At 31.2% G+C, this 23,381-nt stretch overlaps 2 protein-coding genes across 2 annotated transcripts in view; one reads left to right on the forward strand and one right to left on the reverse strand.

Moving 5' to 3' along the window:
• Positions 1-6,989, forward strand: part of LOC100160731 (loricrin) — a 9,790-nt gene extending 2,801 nt beyond the window's left edge. Inside the window, exons 2-3 of the mRNA XM_001946113.5 lie at positions 4,166-5,032; positions 5,269-6,989. Coding sequence (XP_001946148.2) covers positions 4,166-5,032; positions 5,269-6,690 — 2,289 coding nt within the window. The 3' untranslated portion in view covers positions 6,691-6,989. The remainder of the gene's footprint in view (positions 1-4,165; positions 5,033-5,268) is intronic.
• Positions 6,990-15,911: 8,922 nt separating this feature from the next.
• Positions 15,912-20,760, reverse strand: LOC100164841 (glycine-rich cell wall structural protein-like). The gene is made up of 2 exons (XM_029488317.1): positions 20,393-20,760; positions 15,912-17,742 (listed from the first exon to the last, which is right to left on the reverse strand). The coding sequence occupies exons 1-2, from the start codon at positions 20,405-20,407 to the stop codon at positions 16,261-16,263; spliced, it is 1,497 nt and encodes a 498-aa protein (XP_029344177.1). The 5' UTR covers positions 20,408-20,760; the 3' UTR covers positions 15,912-16,260.
• Between the last annotated feature and the right edge of the window lie 2,621 nt (positions 20,761-23,381).

Genomic DNA, 23,381 nt, shown 5'->3' on the forward strand with positions numbered 1-23,381 from the left:
AAAAAAACACACATCATTGTAAAATCAATACATTCATCGTTCCACTCAGAATCTAAAACAATCATATTATACATTATTATTTCTGATGTCAACATCCCTTTTTCTCAATGAATACTGTACTATATTCAATAATCCGTACACCAAACGTTATTGCTTCCGTTTCTGACATCGTTCAATCACTTTGCGTTAAAATGCCCTATTTCATTAAAAATTACGTTTAACTGAACCAAAAATTCACCATTAGCCAACGTCTCTAGTAGGCCCGTATTACAATAGTCGATTACACTTAACCCACTGATTTTACCGGCCGAATTCCGCGGTTTAACCGGATATCAACTATTGCCCTAATGGATACGCAACTCACAAACACATATTTGCTTATAATATAATTATATAAATTAATTAATATAATTATTAACCAAAACCTACTACAGGACGTAGAAAATAAGCCCTTCTTCAAATTAATTTTCATATATTCAATATATAAACTTAATAAATAAACACCTAACGTCCTCTCTCTATGGTTTTCGGAACGTACATGCAAAAAATAAATGTTTTCACAAACCTCATGGACATAATATAATATAATATTATTATATTATTACGCCTCTGTAATTGTAGTTTGTATGCAATACTGCGCATGGACCAACTAGTGATTTATCATCTACTTAAATATTTTTTAAGAAATTGATAAATTGCAGAATAACAACATTCAAATGATTATAATTTATAAGTACCTACCTATAATCTATATCGTAAAGAGATGCGTCCACTCGCGTACAACTAAACTACCAACGTGCAACGGCTGAAAGATGTCCATAATTTTAAATCATTTTTTGAACTAAATATATTTTTTTAAATGTCACGTAATTTATATATTGCTTCTTAGGTTAAACACTTACGTTACAGGTATATTTTATCTGATATTTTTAAAACTTTCAATTTACATAAAATATTCTTTACAACGATTTGAATACAATAAAATATGTATTATTATTCTACGCATTGTTAAAGTGTCTATATGGTTATATTTATATTTATTTTTGGAATGATATGTACAATGCGTTGAATAGAAATTAAGAGATAGCATTGAAATAGGTACAGGAATACAAAAAAAAAACCGTTGAGGTTTCAAAATAAAATAAAACTGCTGTATTGGTACTTACACAAAACATTTTATAATTTATGAATATTGCTTATATACCTTCAATATTGTTTTTGAAAGTTAAGTTATTTTAACTAAACATTACTAAATATTTGCTGAAACACGAAGAAACTCTATGCACAACTTTTTATATAACCATTATTATCAAACAGAAAAATTCTTGTAAGTTACAGAAAAATTTAGATATCAATAATCAAACTAAAAAAATTATGATAAAAATCCCTCTGTAATTCATAATCTAGATGTAGGTATTTTACATCGGAGTTTAAATATTTTTAAAACGAGTAATTGCAAGTTTTGTATATATTGCCTTTATTTATATAAAACATTATGGGAAAACAATTAAACATTTAAGAAATAAAAATTTAAAAAGTTTTACCTTTTACTAAGATATTTATCATTTTGAGTTGATATTAAAATATTTTTAGAATAATAATGAGTTATATACACAACATACTGCGCTACATATTATGTAATATTCATGATAAATATTTTATTATATACACAATTTAACTATTTATAACAAAGGCATTGTAAGTAATTTAAAATAGAACGTTAAATCTAAATAAAGATAGGTATTTCTTAATATATGCAAGTTTTTTGAATTTGTCACATATAACGAAATAGTAGATTATCTAATCATTGTAGCTAAAACAAAAGAATGTATTTAAAATTCTAATATGGATAGAATACTATTATGTCATATTTAAAAAATAACATTATGCAGGTGGGTACTTATATATGGGTCTTTATATATAGAATACACTATACACGATTATATTTATATGCATTCGTGTAGTGTTCATCGCAAAGAGTCAAAGATTATAATTAATTATACACAACGGAAAATAATAAGTTTACTTTTGTGCTCCAAATTTTCTTTAAAACGATTAATCATAATGTATCATAGTGTAATGTATTGTAAAGTGTAAACATTTGTAATATTTAACTATAAGATTCGTTGAATATACAACTATTTAGCATTTATTATTTATTAAACATTGATTATACTTAGTCTTTGGAATAAACACAATTTCCTAGACCATTGACTAAATATAATCCACTACACAATTATACTACAGAGTATCTTAGAGTGTTTGAACTTTTTCTATTAACTATTTCAAGCTATCAAAATTTAATTATCTTATTATTTAATATTTTAATGTATCAGGCTCTTCTTAGAACATTTATAATTAGTTAATAGTTATGAGTTAAGTAGAAATTACCATGTACAATAGGTCTTATACAAAATAGTAGGTATGTATTACGTTTATACGAGTAAGTTTACCAAATTAATTTGATAGTCAACAGTGTACCATCCAAACGAGTTGAAATTATCAATTCAATTTTACAGGAAAATTTATTTTACCACATGTAGGTACTATTTTAACTTTTTAACTTTAACTAATAATTTATAATAAAAGTCTTAAAATTGGAATTGTGATTAACTTATATGAATATGAAAATATTTTCATACTTATACTGATTTATAATTAAATGTGTTAGGTAATTGGATAGAATATCAGTTTTAAATTTAAAATTAATTTTTATTATAAATTGCTTCAGATATTTTTATATATTTTTTTTGATCAATTATCATTAATTTTAGATTCTGAACGGAGCACCGAAAGTATAGCTTTTACAATGATGTGTCTTTTTTATACGTGTCTGCCATCACCTTTTAGGACAGTAAAAATGCTTAGTTTTTCTTTAACAGACCTTTTCTGATAGTAAAGTGAATCTAGTTGGTACTTGGGAGGGGGGAGGCGAACTTAAAGTAAAAACTCCCAATAGTTTTCAAGACCAGCTAGAGAAACAAACAAAAAATGAAGGGAAAACTTTTCAAGAAAATCGATTTTGGTTTTTGGTGTAGGTAACTCTAAAGCAAATGACCAACAAATATATAATACATAAAATGTTGACTGAATGTTTATATTAGCATTTTCTATGTACCATTATAATACGTTTTAAAAATAATTTGACTTGTTTTGAGCTGTTTACTAAGATTTTCAGTTTCCAATTTTTATAGTTTTTTTACAATTTTTTTTTTGTAGTTTTTTAGTTGAATACAAGACTCATGATATATTGTTACAACAGCAGTTAAAAATATTAAAAATTCTTTTCTTTTATTTATAAATAAAGTTCAAACGTTGACAACATTTATCAAACTTAAAGTTTAAAAATTAAAAATGTTTAAGATAAAAATGTAACAAAGGTTCAAATTTTATAGCTAAGAATTGAAAATTTAAAACAAGGTTCCACGTGAATAGGTTATTATGTAAACAAAAAATAAAAAAATATGAAAACACGTTTTTTTAATAGTTATATTATGTTCAAATTTAGACAAAATTAGATATTTAAACGAAGAAGAATAATTTTAGTTTTGTGTTATGTTTTAAAATAATTATTCGTTGGTACTTGAAACTTTTAAAGTATATTATTATATACAAATACGATAATAATCAAATAATGATAATTCAATTTATTCGGCTACTGTATTAATAATAAATAATAACAATATAGGTAAATATATTATTATAAAATATCCTAGGCTGATGAAATGTCTCAGCATCATTTTTGATAAATGATATTATATCATTGAATACAAATTTAACACCATACATTATAGTCACCCACTTATAACCTACTGTACATTAGAGCGACATCCAGTTACCCGCTTTTTTTTACTCAAGGCTTGCATTTCAAAAAAAAAATCCGTTTTTTGTAATTTACTATTAAAAACGTCTTTAATTTTAATAGTTAAAAATTACACAATTTAAAGTCAGATCAATAATAATAATAATGTATTAATAATTTAAATTAATATAAAATTGAATATTTTTTAATTTGTTATAAAAATAAAATCAATTTTTATCAAATTTTTGGTTTCGACGTAATTTTAACCAAACAATAAACATATTTCTTCAAGATTTTTTAAATAAAACATTTTTAAACTTATATTTAAATTAATATTAATTTTACGTAATTATTTTATTTTAGCGGGCACTAATAATACTGCTTCTATCAATTGTATTTGTTGTTGCTGAATCACCATATGGTGGTGGAAGTAGCAACAGCAATGGAAACGGTAGAAATGGAGGATATGGAGGCAAAGGACAATATGGTGGAGGAAATGGCGGTGGAGTAGGATCATCATCAGCCAGTCCGTTTTTCAGCGGTGCCAATCAATATGGATCTCAATCCGGTTTGTCAGGAGCAGCCAACAATCGTTATCCTTCATTTGGGTCTAAATTTGGAGGTAACAAAGGAAGCTATGGAGGATCTAGTTCTCGCAACAATGGTCGATACGGTAGTGGATCGGCGAGTGGTTATGGAAGTGGATCTTCAGGTGGTCTTGGTAGCACTGGAAGGTCAACTGGAGGTTATGGAGGCGGATCATCAGGAAGTTATGGAAGTGGTTCATCTGGTAGTTTAGGTAGTTCTACTGGATCAAATGGAATTTATGGAGCCGGCTCTTCGGGAGGTTTTGGCAGCGGATCATCTGGAAGTTATGGAGGAGGATCATCAGGAGGTTTTGGCAGTGGATCATCTGGAAGCTATGGAGGAGGTTCTTCTGGAGGTTTTGGCAGTGGATCGTCTGGAAGCTATGGAGGTGGTTCTTCAGGAGGCTTTGGCAGTGGATCATCTGGAAGCTATGGAGGAGGATCTTCAGGTGGCTTCGGCAGTGGATCATCCGGAAATTACGGAAGTGGTTCCTCTGGGAGTTATGGAAGTGGTGGTGGAGGACTTGGTGGAGCATCTTCAGGAAATAACGATGGTTATGGAGCTGGAGGTTCCGGATCGTATGACCAACTTGGGGGAGCCAATGGTAATGGACTTGGTGGATCAGGAAACGATCCTCTCTCGGTAAGTTTACATTATAAATACAATTTTAATTTAATAAATAAAAATATATTTTTTATTATTATAATTATTTCATGTAATAATATAACTATAAAATTATCCTATATTTACAAGCTAATAACTTAATTTTTCTTAATTAATTAATTATATTGTAATACACTAATATATATTATAATGTATATTTAATTGTATTATTTTTTTATTCATTACATCTAATTAATAAATTATATTTTGTATAGGAACCTGCAAATTATGAATTTTCTTACGAAGTTAATGCGCCAGAATCTGGTGCTATTTTTGGTCATAAAGAAAGTCGTCAAGGTGAAGAAGCTACCGGAGTGTATCATGTACTACTACCCGATGGTCGAACACAAATTGTTGAATACGAAGCTGATGAAGATGGATACAAACCTAAAATTACATATACTGACCCTGTAGGAGGATATGCTGGTGATCGTCAATCTGGAAATAGCTATGGTGGAAATGGGGGCTTTGGAGGTTCAGGAAGTTTAGGGGGAAGTGGTGGTAATCTAGGAGGTCTTTACAATGGCGGTGGATCTAGTAACAATGGTGCTGGGTATGGTGGTTCAAGTAGTAGTCTTGGAAGTAGATATGGTGGATCAGGAGGTTCCAGTGGAAGTGGTGTAGGAGGTGGATATGGTGGGTCTGGTAGTTCAAGTGGTGGAATAGGAAGTAGCTATGGAGGATCGGGAAGCTTAAGCGGTGGTCTGGGAGGTGGATATGGAGGATCCGGAAGTTCGAGCGGGGGTCTAGGCGGTGGATATGGTGGTTCTGGTGGATCAAGTGGAGGAGGATTTGGTGGACTAGGCGGATCAGGTGGTTCTAGTGGAAGTGGATACGGTGGTTCAGGTAGTTCAAGCGGTGGTCTGGGAAATAGCTATGGAGGATCGGGAAGCTCAAATGGGGGTCTAGGAGGTGGATATAGTGGATCCGGTGGTTCAAGTGGTGGCCTAGGTGGTGGGTATGGAGCATCAAGTGGTTCTAGTGGAAGTGGATTAGGAGGTGGATATGGTGGTTCTGGTAGTTCAAGCGGTGGTCTAGGAAGTGGTTATGGAGGATTGGGAAGCTCAAGTGGGGGTCTTGGAGGTGGATATGGAGGATCAGGAAGCTCAAGCGGTGGGCTAGGTGGTGGATATGGAGGTTCTGGAAGTTCAAATGGAGGTATAGGAGGTGGATATGGAGGATCCAGTGGGTCAAGTGGTGGTCTAGGAGGTGGTTATGGAGGATCGGGAAGCTCAAGTGGGGGTCTTGGAGGTGGATATGGAGGATCAGGAGGTTCAAATAGTGGTTTAGGAAGTAGCTATGGAGGATCAGGAAGTACAAATGGTGGTCTAGGAGGGGGTTATGGAGGATTAGGAAGTTCAAGCGGTGGGCTAGGTGGTGGATATGGAGGATCAGGAGGTTCAAATGGAGGTATAGGAGGTGGGTATGGAGGTTCAAGTGGTTCAGGTGGTTCTCAAGGAAGCGCTTATGGAGGATCTGGTAGTTCAAGTGGTAGTCAAGGAGGTGGATATGGAGGATCAGGGAGCTCTAGTGGCGGATTAGGAGGGGGGTATGGTAGCTCCAGTGGTTCAAGTAGTGGTCTAGGTGGATCCTATGGTAGTAATCGTAATGGTTTAGGAAGTGGGTCATCTTATTAATACTATATTTATTGCTCAAAAATATATGATTTTTAATCTTGTTAGAAAATCTTAACTAAACGTATTTATTTATTAAATGAATAAATACAACTATACCATTTTTTTAGTTGTATTGGTATTACTACTCCATCTAAAGTATTATAAACATTTGATTTTATACTTGTGTAATTTGCACAGTTTATTCTTTGGTTACTTTACACTTATTCTGCATTGCTATTGAGTTACGCATATTTGTATGTATAAATCACATTTCTTTTTTTTATCGGTGAAATGTACAATTTGCTATTATTTTTAGAAATATGGCGATAATATGTTTGTAAATTTTATAATCATATTATATTTAACATCAATTTAATTATTTTAATACTTGTTTAATATATTATAATCGTTTTATTTGAATAAACCTTATTTGTCTATAGAATGTGTTTTTATATATAGTTTTTGTACTTTACGGCATATTCTAGCATATTAATATTAAATAAAATTTGTTTAATACATAATCACTAAAATACTGAATACAGAATATACTACAAATCGTATACTTTTGGGAGAATGGATAAAACTCATTAGGTAGTTCTAAACAAATATTACTTATCGATACAATGAACGGTATAAAATATTACTGCCACAAAACAGTGTCAAAAATCATAAATTTATCTACCTATCACATTACAATTATTTATGTAAATATAAGTATATTTACCATGTTTTTGTAGAATAAAACCATACGTCCATACGGGTAGTATTGATTTGGTTAAAATTAGTAGGCATATATATTAGGTTACCTACTTTCAATATAACGTATTAATATTGGTTAATATTTTGCAACATACTTTTAACATTGATTACCTGAATTATTAATATTTTTATTAACCTTAAATGAATTAAAATTTATACCAGTATTACATATACTTTCAGCAGTCTAAAGCACCAAGGTTTATTAGATTTTTAGTAAACGGAACAAAACTTGATTATTTTGAATGTCGTAATTAAATATTTCTTGAAAATTTAATGTTTTGTTGATTAGTTTTGGAGTTAAAGCAAAAAATATGATCGATTTTGTCAATTACTGATTTTCCTAAAAAAATCCAATTTTCCTTCATTTTAGATTCTGAGTGGAGCGATGAATGTATTGGTTTTACAATGATGTGTGTTTTTTATTTATTTATTTTTAATATTTAATTTTTAATTAATTTTTTATTTTTGTGTCTGTGTACACGACTAGTAGTCGAAATAATACTTCGATTTTCAACTTCAGTATCTTGTTCAACAAAGAAGTTAATCTAATTAGTACTTTTGGGAGGTCAAAATTTAAAATTCCCAATAGTTTTCCAAAGCGCCCAGAAAAACAAAATAAAAGAAAAACGGGAATTTTTACGCAAAATCGGTTTTTGACATAATCGATTTTAGCTTTTAGTGTTACTCTAAAACAAATGATCGTAATACATCAAATTTCCACTAAATGTTTATATCAGCCTTTTCTTTACATGAAAACATTTTCGAAATATTTTGACTTGTTTTGAGCTGTTTACGGTTATACTCAGTTTCCAACTTTTTTAGGTTTTTTTTTTATATTAATGTCAATAAAACTTTATTTGTTGTGTAAAATAGCTTGCGAATTTAATACAAAGCTCCTACTATATTGTTTCAATGAGATTTAAAAAATATTAAAAATCCTTTTTTTTATAAGCATTTAAAGTTCAAATATTGAAAAAATACGGAAAAATCACGAAAATTAGCAAATTATTTTGAGTTAAGAACTCATAAAATTTTTTTCTTTTTAAATCTAAGATTTGATAATGTAACACAAGATTATTCATAAGTTTGTCTACCTTTATCAAAAAAAAAATATCCACAAGCAAAAAATTACATTTTTACGAGTGATTGATGTTCATATTTTTACAATATTGGATATTCACTCGATTTCTCTTATAGCGATTTTTATATTCTGAGCGGAGCGATGAAGCTATTCGTTTTACAATGGTGTTTATTTTTTTTTTATATCCTGTATACAAAATGTATACCCAGGAGGAGTGCTTCAACTTCAACATATAGTATCTTATTTTTTAACAGATTGAATCAAGATGGTACTTTAAGCGGGTCATTTTCAATTTTATCAATAGTTATTTAATGCCATGGGAAAAACCACCGAAAAATTACGAAAAAAAATAATAATGGGATTTTAATTTCTAACGCTTTGTTTATTACCATAGAAATGAATAAAAAATAATAATATTATAATATTAATTCAACTTACATGATATAATAATCAATAACAATATAAAATATTGAGACTGACAAACCGTCTCCGCTCAGAATCGTTTTTCTTATACAATGATATCATATCATTGAATTCAAATTTAATACCATCCATTAAACTGCAGTGACCCACTGTACAGTAGAGCGGCATCCACTAACCCACCTGTTTTTGTTTTGTTTTTACCGACAGTTTTGAAAACTTCTGGTAATATCTTACTTGGCTCTTTGTCTGGATAAATAATTTTTTATTGACATTTATAGAAAAAAAAAATTTTAATTAATCAAATACAATCCAAGTGAGGACGGTATAATCAAGCTGGTTACCAAATATTTTTAACAAATTTTAACTTTTTTTCTTCAATTATTTTTTAAAGCATTGAGCATTTTCAATTTGGATTTTTTAAAAGTACCAACTAGATCCAATTCGCTTCCAAAAAAATACATCAAACATCGAAGTTTATGATCAGAGCATTTTTTCTACCAGAAAAGTTGAGAAGTTATAAACATTTTAAAGTACCTCAAATAAACATATGAAATTATTAGACTGGACAAAATAAAAATAAAATTGTAACTAATTTTCAAGCCCCCCCCCCCCCTAGTGAAAAATCCTGCATACGCAGGATATACTAAATTTACTTGTTTTTATGTAGCACAAAAATAAGTGTAATTCAATTTTTATTTGAATCTAGACACGAACAAAAATATACCAATACGTATTTTCCTACGTGGCGATAAAATTAAATGCATTACTTTCTACCAATCGGTAGATTAAGACTTATCTTTAATACCTATGATAATATGAAATAGTATGGACAGTCTATTTTATTGAATTCAGTAGATACTCGTCAATTATTAACAAAGTTAACATTTAAAGTTTAAACAAATATTAAATTTACTATACAATTTACTTAGTCCACAATTTATAAAAATGGACGTGATTTATTTCGCATGTTAAGAGGACGTTACACCAAAATTGGTTGTCTCCGTTTTACAAATACGTAACATAGCAAATTTTACGCTTAGTAGATCACGTTTAGTTTAAAATACTCATAACTCGCTTTAAAATAAAAATTAAATAAAAATCCTACGGCATTATCTAGATAATAATATTACCCTTTAAATTTTATAAGAAGTCGATTAACTCTAATTTTTAAACTAATGGACCTGAGTGTAAAATTTTGCTTTTTACCGGATAAAACATTAAAAATAATATATTAAACTGAGTTATTAAAAAAAAATGAATTCTGATAAATTTGTCTTAGACTTTGAGATATCAATGCACCAAACAATAAATATTATATTTCCGACCGCACATTAGAACAGCACTCAGGATAGCTCACGAGGATGCCGTTTTCAGCTGTGCCAAGCTTGGTCTGTAAAATTCAAAGCTTATGGTTTGCACAAGAATTTAATTTTGATGAATTAGGAAAGTGGCTAGTACATATTAAATTTGGTTTACCATTTCTTACTTTAGATTTTTTTTTAATTTTTTTGTGTGGGAACTTATATTCACCCTTATTCACATCTAACCTATTCCACTACAACATTAATAAAAAATTGCGAACAATCAAATAAATAATATGATAAAACTATTGCATTAATATAGCATACCAAACAATATTAACGATTCAGTATTCACAATCCTACAGCAGATGAAATAAAAGTGACTTTTAGACCAATAAGCTAGACAAAACTGGAAGAATTTGGTTTGACAGATTTTAATTTTGAAAACGGATTATTATTGATCACAAGTTTACTAAGGAATGATAGAAGCGTTTTTGAATATTTTTTTTTTCTGCTGTGATATCCAAGAATAAAAATATCGAAAATATATTATATTTTTGTATTTATATTATTCATAATATATATATATTTATATGATAATGACAATAATTGGAATATTCAAAATCGCCTCGATCATTCCCTAGTAAACTTGTTGATCATTCATAATCCGTTTTCAAAATTAAAATCTGTCGGACCAAATTCTTCCAGTTTTGTCTAGCTAATTGGTTTAAAGTAAATTTTTTTCATTGTCTGGAGCCCCCTCCAGCCCTCTTAAGGCTTATTTTATGATACGGAATTTAAATATATTAAAAAACATTATAACAAACGAAATTAATGTTTAAATTGGTCAAAATGTCAAATCTACATTAGTTTTGATTTTTGACAAAACCTGCTGCAGCCTCCTTAATCTGTTTCATATTTTATCAATATCAACCATTCTGTTTTAATTGTATATTTGTATAATATTATTATTATAATATTATAATTGTATGTATTTGTACCTATTACCATCAATACTGCTGTAATTGTTAAAATGTTAGTTTCAACACTCAACATAAATAGTAATTATCACTATTTGGCTTTAAAAATATCAAAATACTTATGGAATGTAGTATAATATAATATTAATAATTATATTTTATATTAATATGAGTTCCAACGACATTCATATCTAGTGTTGTTCTACCCAAGCGTTGGCACATCCAAGTACTGACTATGCGCCTGACGTTGCTTAACTTGGACAAGAACTGTATGTATTTAACATTGTATGGTCGTTAGCAAACTTAATTTATAAACCGAGTGTATATTATAGGTAGTAGATGGTTAACTGAAAATCTAATAAAATTAGATTATATTATTATAATATTTATAATACATATTATATATTATTTATATTTATAATATCGTATTGTCGTATATATCAGAGCTTGGCACCCAAATCATTTATTCGGGTTTCGGGTACTGCAGGATGTATTCGGGTGTTTAAACACCGGAAAAAAAAAACAAGTAAACATTTGGGTTTTAATAGCCGTTATTATTCGGGTTAACATTGGTTATCAGTAGACTTGAACAAACACAACTTTTGATGGCTAAGATCCAACCCCCCCCCCCCCAAAAAAAAAAAAAAAAATAAAATGTCAACCCGGAAAAAATTTTAAAAAAAGATTTATGTTATTTATAGTAAAAGATAAATTCCTAAAACCAATGCGCAACAATAGTTTTAGACCAATCTCGGTTTATTAATGTACAGTAATTACATTTTTCTAAGAAACTACAAGAACTAATACAATGGGAAATTAATTAGGTACCTATTTATTTACCACTTGCCAATTCGACGGATATAAGTTAACTAAAATGCTTAAAATAGACAGGCTATAGGGGCATTAAGCTGTAGAGAAATAAAAATAAAATATAAATTATGATTTTGCGATTTCCGGAAAACTGGTACCTAAATATAGCCACGAATTACAATATTCGGTACTAAATTATAATACCGCTTGAGAAGTTGGTTGGCAAATAATATTATATAGGTATTAATATTATAAGTAATTATTACTTATTAGTATTTGATATTTTGGTCACAAACTCACGACTGCCAATACGTTGTTTAGTTTTGTTGAGACCAATGACCATGCTATATTTTATATTACTATAATGGCAATAACTTGGATTTATTCTATACAATATACTAATAAAGTAATAAACTATATATATATATATGTTAGGTATAAGAAACAATTTAGTATTAGACCATTTGGTTCAACCAGAATCAATCAATGATTTTATTGGATTTTATTTTGAAGAAAATAGATAACTATTGAATTTACCTATGATTGATTGTACAATTTTTCCTGTTAATTTATTATTATAGTTAAACAATACTAACTACAGAATCGAACTCACCACAAGAAATACTACAAAATTATATATCACATGCAGATTGTAAAAAACAAAACTATTCGGATTTCGGGTCAACCAGAATGTTTTATTCGGGTTTTTATTTAATTCGGTTGTTTTGAAAACAGAATCATTCGGGTTATGTGGGTTTCAAGTGCTTGAATTTTTAATGGTTTTTAAAAGTGTTAGAGGTTTCGATTAATTCTGGTGCAATTCCCTGGTTTACATTTATACATAATTTCAGCTCACTAGGTATATCCAACATTTTATATTGGGACTCAGTCTAACACTATTTAAAAAAAATTTAAGTTATAAATAAATATATTTTAAACACAATTTGTAAGTATTTTATTCAATATTTTTGGATATTACCCCATACTTACAAAAATTAAATAATGGTTTAACTAAAATAGTATGAACGAAAAAACTGTTATAATATTTAAACCGGTTTTTTCAAACTTAAAATTGAATAAAGAATTGATTAGCACCACGTGAATAAGTGAACATTATTAACTCAAAAATGAGTACCACTCTATTATATTATACTAATTTTTCATCTCAAAATATTTGTTGTCACACGTCACATCTGTGCCCTTAACTATTAAGACAATGTACATAAATATATTGTATTGTTATACAATTATTGTTATCAACAGAGCAGGTAGGTATCTTTTTTTTGTGGGATCGCGAGCTTGAGGAGGAACAGCGTTAGCATTATTTCTCCTCTGGCTTTCATCATTTGTTGAAATAAAACAATGTTTACGACAATAACATCAATGTTATGCCCCGCGACCTGAGTACCTGACAGACTCTCCTCAGTGACTCCTGGTGTGCACGTGTCTGTCAGGAGGCCGGGCCCGAGGGCTTAACAGAGCTGGAACCTATATTAATATACATAATACTAGGTACCTATATACCATATTTGTAACATTTAAACTTTTTTTCTATAATTTTATAGGAATGAAAATCAATAATTATTAGAATAGTATATAACGCTGTATATTAATGGTAAATAAATAATAAACGTTAAATTTAAAATAAAATAATAACTCTACGAAAATTACACTTACTACTTATTACTACCTACTTATTAAAACCATCCACACGCTTTCGAGAAAATGTTTTCGTATATAGATAATAATAATATAACAGAAAAAAACATTTAAGTGACAATGTAAATATTATGAAGCCCTTACATGTCATTTCGGTGGTGATGGGGGCTGCAGCCCTCTCAATGCCTCCACCCTACCATAAATACGCCACTGTCAACAACGGTGTGTAATAGATTCACATTCGAGTGGTTCATATTACTCTATTATATATTATTATAATACATTATTATTTGTAATTGTTTGTATACACATTATTACAAGGAAAATAACACTCGAAATCGTACACCATGTCAATAACGACGTCTAGTGACAGCCGATCATTACAATAATGGACAACATTTTCGTAACGTCGTAGTGCTAATACAAAACAGTATAGACGTATCAATTGTAGGGTCCGTACCATCGAAACGTACTTACATAGAATGGTAATTGGTATACGAAAAGAGAGAGAGACCACCGCCCAGATTTGAAGTAGCAAACTACGCGTTTTGTACGTTAGCTACGGCATTGTTTTTTGTGTTTAAAAAAATATTTGTAAAACTGTGACAAATTTATAAGACCCCGCAGCGTTTTCAGTCTTCAGTGTTCGGTGGCATCATGCCAAACGGTCACACCGTGTTGCTGTTCACCATCATCGCTGTACAACTGTACTTGGCGTTCGATGAGGTCCGGTCGATGTGGGTCGAGGATGACGGGACCAATCATTTGCATACGCTGTCGACGAACATGATCGGCGCGATCAGCATTTTGCTGACGGCCCTGTCCAGGGTCCGATTGCGACACATCCAGCACTCGCTGAGCTGCGTGGAACAGTCACTGCATGTCAAAGATAACCACAGCCTCGGTCAGCGCGACAACGTTGTCGCGGTCGGCCACAGGACAATCGAATACCGTACCCTTGGTTGGCTGGCTCTGGCCGCCGTCGTGTTCGGTTACCTCAAGTATGGTCTTCTGATGGAGTACGGCCGGAAGTCCGCGTACGCGTCGGCTATCGTGGCGTTGCTCAGCACGATATCGTTAGCCGGCAATTATTACGTGACGCTCATGTTTGTGGATCATGTGTTTTTTGCCAAAAGGTCAGTAACAATTAACGTGGTTATTATTAAAATAGCTCTAGATTCAACGTGATATCATTCGCGTAACGTGCGACAGAGGAGTCTTTACGTGACTTTGCATCCTGAATTAAACATACTTTATACAATAGGATTTCAAAAAGATCTGATGATAAGGTTCTTTTGATTGTATAACACGCTTAAAACTTGTGCTTGAGATTATATGTATGTATAATTAGGTACTAATTCATCACATACTATTAGGTTTAGTTTTGCTACCACAATGTAATGATAATTTACAATATTATCTATTATCATATTATTTATTATTAGATATTAGATTTAAGTATGAAATTGTGTAGTTTCATGAAATATCTAGGTACCTTATATATTAACCAAATGAAGGCGATAAAGTATATAATTTAACTAGATATTTTATAAATTCCCCGTGATTATTCGGTAATATTCTTAACATTGAAAGTTGTTAAGATAAAATATTAGATTCTTATGAACTATGTTGTGTCGTTACTCGTTTTTATTATCGATAAGAGGTACGACAATTAAATTAATTATTGTAACCAATAATAAATAAATAATAAAAATAACAATGATACACACTACCAGATAATTTACAGATAAATTAATATTAATACATAGTCAACATTTTCCAGGAAGAAATTGGAGTGTATCGATAGATATCGGGGAAATTTTTACTGTTTAAGAAGTTACACTTGTAATATACAAGCAATAACTAAACAGTATCGGACTCAAACTTCGATACGAGTCGGTACGCTGTGTTCGGACTTATCTTGATGAATATCTAGATAATTATTTCTTCATCTTTTATCTTATCTAGATAAATAGTTATCAAAAACAAGGTTTTACTATAATCTAAATAAATTCATCTAGATACATTTTTTAATGATAAAATCGCGAAATTATACAAACGCATTTTAAATATTTATACAGATTCTCAAACCAAGTTTATGGTTTATAAATAATGTAATTGTTTTTATTATATCATTATTATTATATATATGTTCCTAGTGCCCCAACTAAAATATACCTAAATTTAAAACACATTTAAAAAAATTGTATCTTTTTTTTATCTAGATAAAAAAATACTTATCTAATCCGAACACTGTCGGTACGTAACTATTTCCTGTCAATACGTATCAAATTTTTCTTCTTGAAAATCTTAATTTTTGAAACTTGCCCAAAGAAATAGTGGATATTAGAGTACAATATTATATACAAATAGGTACCTACCATTAAACAACTTAATTATAGACTATGAAATATGACGATCTAATATTTTTTTTAAGGAAGTTTTCACTAAAAAACAACTTAAATTTTAAATCAATATTTATAAATAATACACACATTTAATTTTAACGCATAAGATAAGTTTACAAAAATAATAATTTAATAAATAAATAATAATTTAAAATTACAATTTCAAGGTATCAATATCCATTAGATCCTTGGCCAGCAGATTCTGATGAAAATCCTCCTGGAGAACTTTTTCCAAAACCACTATTCTGTCCAGATCCGGAAAAATCCGATTCTCCGTATTGCCCAGATCCAAAACTGTTGCCATGTAAACTGGAACCAATACCATTTTGTGCACCATACGGAGAAGAACCTCCCCCATGAGAGCCAAATCCTCCACTATTTTGACCACTGTATGAACCAGAACCTCCACTGGTTTGACCACTGTAAGACCCAGAACCACCACCGTTTTGACCGCCATAAGAGCCAAAACCTCCATTGTTTTGGCCACCGTAAGAACCAGAACCTCCACCATTTTGACTGCCATAGTTGTTAGATCCTCGAGAACTAGCTTCATTCGGCCCACCGAATTGTCCTCGACCATTTCGTCCGGATTTTCCAAAAAAGCTATTGAAACTAACTTTAGCGGCTGGAGGAGCATTTTGATTTGGATTAAAATTTCCACCATTGGTTCCAAAATTTCCATTATTACCTCCTAAACCACTACCTCCATATCCACTATTACCACCTAAACCTCCGTTACCATATCCTCCACTACTTCCTGAACCTCCATTTCCATATCCTCCACTGCCCCCTAGACCGCCATTCCCATAACCTCCACTACTTCCCGTACCTCCATTTCCTCTGCCACTATTACCTCCATTTCCATATCCTCCACCACCACCACCACCACTACTACCAAAACCTCCATTACCATATCCTCCAGATCCACCCAAACCACTACTACCACCAAAACCTCCATTTCCATATCCTCCAGCTCCACTCGAACCACCATTACCACCAAAACCACCATTTCCATATCCTCCAGCACCTCCTGAACCTCCACTACCACCAAAACCCCCACTTCCATATCCTCCACCACCTCCTGAACCTCCACTACCACCAAAACCCCCACTTCCATATCCTCCACCACCTCCTGAACCTCCGCTTCCACCAAAACCCCCACTTCCATATCCTCCACCACCTCCTGAACCTCCGCTTCCAAATTCTCCATTAGCTCCTAAATCTTTATTACCATACCCGCCACTGCTTCCAAAGCCATTACTTCCTCCCCCATAATTTCCACCACCATTAAAACCACTGGATCCACTTCCATATCCTCCAAAACCATTGTTTGATCCACCATATCCACCGTTATTATCATTGGGGCCACAATTTATGGCACCTGCATTTTGACTTCCGGGATTTCTTGAGTTTCCATTGAAACCATTCCCATAGCTACCCTTTCCGCCTTGACCTTGGCCAAGACTGCCGGATGCAGGACTATAACCATTTACGCTAGAACCACCATTTGGTCTTCCGGATGCTGTCGATCTTCCTGTAGAAGCAGATGCACCATATTTTCCATTCTGAGATGAATAACTTCCTTGTCCTCCTGACTGTTCATATTGCTGGCAAACACACAATCTCAATAGACATCCCACAATAATTAATTTCTGAAACAAACATAAATCTATTTATTTAGGTATATATTTCCAAACTCATTTATATGGAAAAGGGTAATATTACAAATGTATCAACATTATACCTATATTTGACAATAAAAAATATTATAATATATAAAATATAATTCTCAATAATAAATAATAACCTAAAATTAAACGCTTAACGTAACCTGAATTACCTAAAGAATTACTATAAATTATAGAATAAAATATAAATAAATAAAAAGTTAATCTATAACACAAAATCTAAATTAATATTTTATAAACTCAAGTCATAAATGACTTAATCTGGCATAATTTTGATATTGCAGTAAAAGCAAATCCATTTACCCTTTTCTTAGTTCTTACAAAAATCCAATACGAACTATAAATTAGGATGGCTGGAGCGTATCATGATTTAAGGAGTAATATTTAGGCAATCCATATGACATGTACATTTGGGCTATGTAAATGTGTAAGTAGTAAATGAACATAAGTGTGTGTTTCTGAGCAAAAATATAATATATTATTATAAAAATTACTAAAAGTGATTGTAATTTAAACATACTTCCTGAAGTTCGATTGTAAAATTTCGAAAAAACAGTTGAATTTATAAAATTCTAGACCTCTTTAGGAATTTTTTGATTTAAAATTAGATGTCTCTCCAAAATTAATACAAATGTAATGAAATTATTTTATGGGATTTTTAAAAATAATATTATAATTTTAATGTCCTTTGAAATTTCAAATTGAAAATCGACTTTCTAAAAAGCCTAGATATTTTGTTAAAGAATGCATACATATTTAGAAAATAAAAATCGGACATTCCGAAATATGTAGTTATTAATTTACCACTGCTTATTGGTCTAAATCGTATGAAAAATTCATGTGCTTCGATTCCTTTAAGTTTTACTCTTTCTAGTTTCAAATACAAAAAAAGATAAAATTATGACGAATCTACGATACATTTATTGATTTTCTTATTTATAGTTCTTTTTGATTACACTTTTCTATACACCATTTTGTATGACCCCACGTCACGTGATTAGAAATTTCTTTAATTTTTTACCCTTAATTAATAGCCCCAATACGATTAACCAAAATAACTTACATTAAAAAGTTTTAAAAAAAAAACTGCGTTTGGAAATGAATATTTTTAACGTTTAATTAATAATTAATAAGTAGGTAATATAAAATACATTTTAACATTTATTGTGTCAACAACCAAAATAATAACCAACATTCGTTGACCGTTACAATTATAACATTATATTATAACAATGAAATTAAAAATATTAATTTTTAAACATTTTTAACGTATTGTTTTAGAGATTATAATAATTAAGAAACATCAAAAAAGAAACTGTTAAACACACACCACAAGTGGTGTACAGTATATGTGCAATGATAATATCCACCTGCAGTGATCCGATGTACCCAAATAAATTATCATATTTACAACCGGTAACCTAACCTAACGGATTGCTCTGTGTGCGAACACTTTTCATGAAAGGAGTGTAGTAGTATCTACTTAATAATACTGAGATTCAGTAATAAAATTCAAAAGGTTGGAGGTGTCTGTAGTTCTTAAGTTGACCACTGTTCCTGTGTGGTTGTGTAAAGGTAGTACGTGTAATGTGTATTATAATCGTGACATAAAGATACCAATTTATCGAACTGCGTTGATTATAATATAGATATGTCGAATCTCAGTAACACGAAAAATTCAAATTCCCGCATCACTTTTATAATGTTTAAATAATCTTATTAACTCGAAAATCGATCGGGCAAGTTTTCGATATTTCGAATTTTCCTATGTAGATTAGTTCAGCGCATATTATATTATTTTATCTTTTTATCTGATTCGTAAAATCCAACCATTTACAATTAAATTACGTTTTAGTTCTTTGTCGTCTGTTTATTCAACTGTTTATCCTTATGCCATGTGTTAAATGTGTTATTACGGCTAAAAAAAATAAAACTGGAAAAATTATCCCTATCGAGAAAAAATGATTTTTTTTTTTTAAATTATTGAAAAAGAGTAATGAAGTTTAAGACTTACAAGAAGTGAATGGTGAAATAAATTAAGAAAAATTATGTAAATATATTGAAAGCAATGATGGTATTGAAGATTTATTTAAATCACTCAATTATATTATTATATAGAGAATAATATAGTTGATAAGAATATATTAAATAAATAAAAACAAAAACCGTACCTATGACCGATATTCTTTTAAAAAAAATTAAAAATTAAAGTATAAGAATATAATCGTAATTTTGTATCTTTATCTAATTCTTTAATATATTGTAATCTATTTAAAAAATAATTGTTTTTAATATTACATACACACGACTTTGAGTTACCCAGAGTCGACTATAACTACGTAATGCATCGTAGGCGATTTTATAGCCTGGTTCATATAGGTACGTCGTCTGTCGTGTCGTGTCATGTGCCATTTTATCGTATTCCGACCGACCGTTGTAATCACGGTATCAACACTCACTAACCGCGATCTCCAGCAGCGTCGGGTCGACCTCCTCTCTTGGACACGACACTTCACGACACACGACGTGGCCGTGAGCCCGAAGTCAACGCGTGGCCTGTAACGGCTTGGCATCACGTAAAAACTATGTGTCGTTAATAGAATGCGATCGTTACCTCAGCGGTCATCATCGTGGTGGACACGCGGTGGCGCGGCGTGCGCTTGTCGGCGATTGGCGGGACGCGTCCGGTTCGGCCGTCACGTGGACGAGATGGACGGCTGTCGTGGAACGTCGTACCGTATGCCCGGCCGGGTCGTGGACGTGTGCGTACGTTGGAAGGCGATTGAGCGAACGACGAAGACGACGGCGACGGTGGTTGTCACTTAAACGGTCGGAAGCGTGCGAGTGTTGTGGATCATGCAGTGTCCGGCGTTATATATACGCAGCGCGCAGCCGACCGGCACTGAAGCGGACGGGCAAAAGCGTGCCGCGACTCGCGAGCGTTTCGTGTGCGGCCTTCCGAGCCGCCGAGGAACAATAATAAATTATAAAACTATAATAAACGATAATGATGTCACTCGCCGCAACCTCTTTCGCGCCGTTTACGACACCATCACGAAGGGTCGTCTCGACGCGCACGCACAATAGGCGCCGATGACGTAGTCGCACGCGACGCACCGTCTGTGCCGTGCACAGTCTTTCAGACAAAATCTGTTTGGGCGGTGAATCGGTTCGCCGTGTGAAAAGCGCGACGGTAGCGATTTAGGGCCTTGAGCGGATGACTGCCGAGTCACACCCATTATGTCATATTACCTATTATTATTATTATTATTATCGTCGCCACCGTACGGGATAAGTCTACGGCAAATTCACCGGACGAGACAAACGGAAAAAAAGGAAACCAGTCACCGCAGACGATAACATTTATATATTATATTAAGTTTATATTACAATACAAGTTGTCTCGAGGACTTTGCCGCCGTCTGTCAGCTCTCCGTCAGTCACTATCACGCACGACGACCTTCTGTGCCCGTCAAACCACCACCGACCCCCACCCCCCCACGCCACGCCTACCGCATAAAGGTGACGAGTAATATTATAATGTGTGTATAATGGATCACGATATGATAGGTAGATATTGTATAACCTAACGTTTGCAAATACATTTTCAATTTTAGTTAGTGATTTTTTTTCCATAAAATGATCCATTCCGGAAGTTTTCTTTATACGTTTTATAAAAATTAAATGTTTACTTTTACTATCAAATTATGACGACCACATAATCTTACAACTTATAACTAATTATACAACTAAAACCATGTAAGTACAACAAATATTAATTTCAGAATAAATGTTTCAATGTCTTTTGGAAATAATGTTTATATTAATTTTTCTGAACTTATCCTTAGATAATACAATATACTTCAGTGAATAGCGTTATACGCTAATAAGTATTCATTTATTGGCGCGTACCTTCTGCTATCTATCGTACTGCAATATTTTGCATCGATAAAATTTTAGTTTATTTACTTATACTTTTTTTTACATTAGTTTTATAATATTATCATTTATATTTTGTTATGTTTGTTTATTTAAATGAAAAAGAGAATTTTTTTTTTTAATGGGTGCCTGCTTGAGTTCTTTGATTGCAATCCTTCATAAGTACGTAGTAATAGTATCTGGACTGTTGTAGGCATACAATATTAATTTAAAGAAAAACGGCTTAGTATAATGATAATAGTACACATAACTACTACCCAAAAGTATAAGAGATAAAACGTTATACATCCATATAAAATGTTCATTTTTTGTTCTGTGATATTATAAAATATATGTACCTATAGTAAATACAGGAAATAGAAATATAGGATTTTTATAATGATACCTAATAAAACCTACTGATTTGTGTCTAAAGTTTTATAACTCTGAACAAGGCCCTAATTCTGTACATATATTATACCTTCTATACCTAGTATTTTTGTTCGTATTTTGTATAATATAAACATTAAATTATAATACTTTCCAACAGAAAATTATAACTAAGCAATACGTAAATAATATGCGTGACAGTCACTCAAGAAATAAATTCATACATACATTTTTACTCATGTAATATTCTTCTAAACATTTGTTTTATGGTTGTGTAGACTGTCAATGGCGCTACAGTCCCCCTCCCGACCGAAATTACAATCTTTTTAAATAGAACAACAATATATTTTGTTAGATACTATTATAATTTATAATATTTCATAGCCTTTTGAAAAATAACAAATACTAATAAATTTATAGAAACTGTTAAATATATAGTAGATAGTAGTATTTAAGTAATAGATCACTTGCTAGTTTCTATCTACTATAGCCCACCCCCAAAAATATTCTACGCCACTGTAGACTGTAGAGAGAAAATAACAAGTGTATTACAATATAACATAATATAATATACTTACTGACGTGAACGGTTTAGGATTTTTTTTTTTATATATAGGTATTAGGTATGTCCCATCACGATCCCGTCTGTAAAGTATACTATAATGTAATATTATTTGTGGTTTTTGCTGTTCAAACTTCATAGGGAAATTATCATATAATTAATAATTATTGTCTATTATAACGTCAGATCATTTAGAGTTGACCAGCTACTCTGCGAACGGTTTTTGCATTCCTAATAAAACGACTATAAATATCTACCTATATTTACAGGTATACAAAACATCAATTTTAAAAGTCATCCATCCCGAAATCTACATAATCTAATCGATTTTTGTCTTGAGAATTTGGGATGAGTCTACATTTATTAATATTTGAATTAACACAAAAATAAAACAATTTCAATTTAGCTGAAAACTATAGTTTCACGTGGAAATTCCTGTTTTTTTCTAATTTAGAAAAGTATTAAGTAGGTACAGGTAATTTTTACGTTTAACTCTTTCAAAGTACAAACTAGATCCAATTTTCTAAATTTTAAAAAAAAAACACAATAAACTCTACTCAGAATCTAAAAAACAATTATGAACAACCGCGGTTCGTCATAAATAATACTATTTTATTTTTTTTGTTTTTATTTAAAAAGTCTCTTGAGACATCATATTTTCTCAAAATGTTCATATTATTGTTTGATAGACATAATGTAATTTTTAATTGGCCCATTGTGTGCACATTTAAAA

The sequence above is a fragment of the Acyrthosiphon pisum genome, chromosome X (genome assembly GCF_005508785.2).
Source record: "Acyrthosiphon pisum isolate AL4f chromosome X, pea_aphid_22Mar2018_4r6ur, whole genome shotgun sequence".
Taxonomy (NCBI): domain Eukaryota; kingdom Metazoa; phylum Arthropoda; class Insecta; order Hemiptera; family Aphididae; genus Acyrthosiphon; species Acyrthosiphon pisum.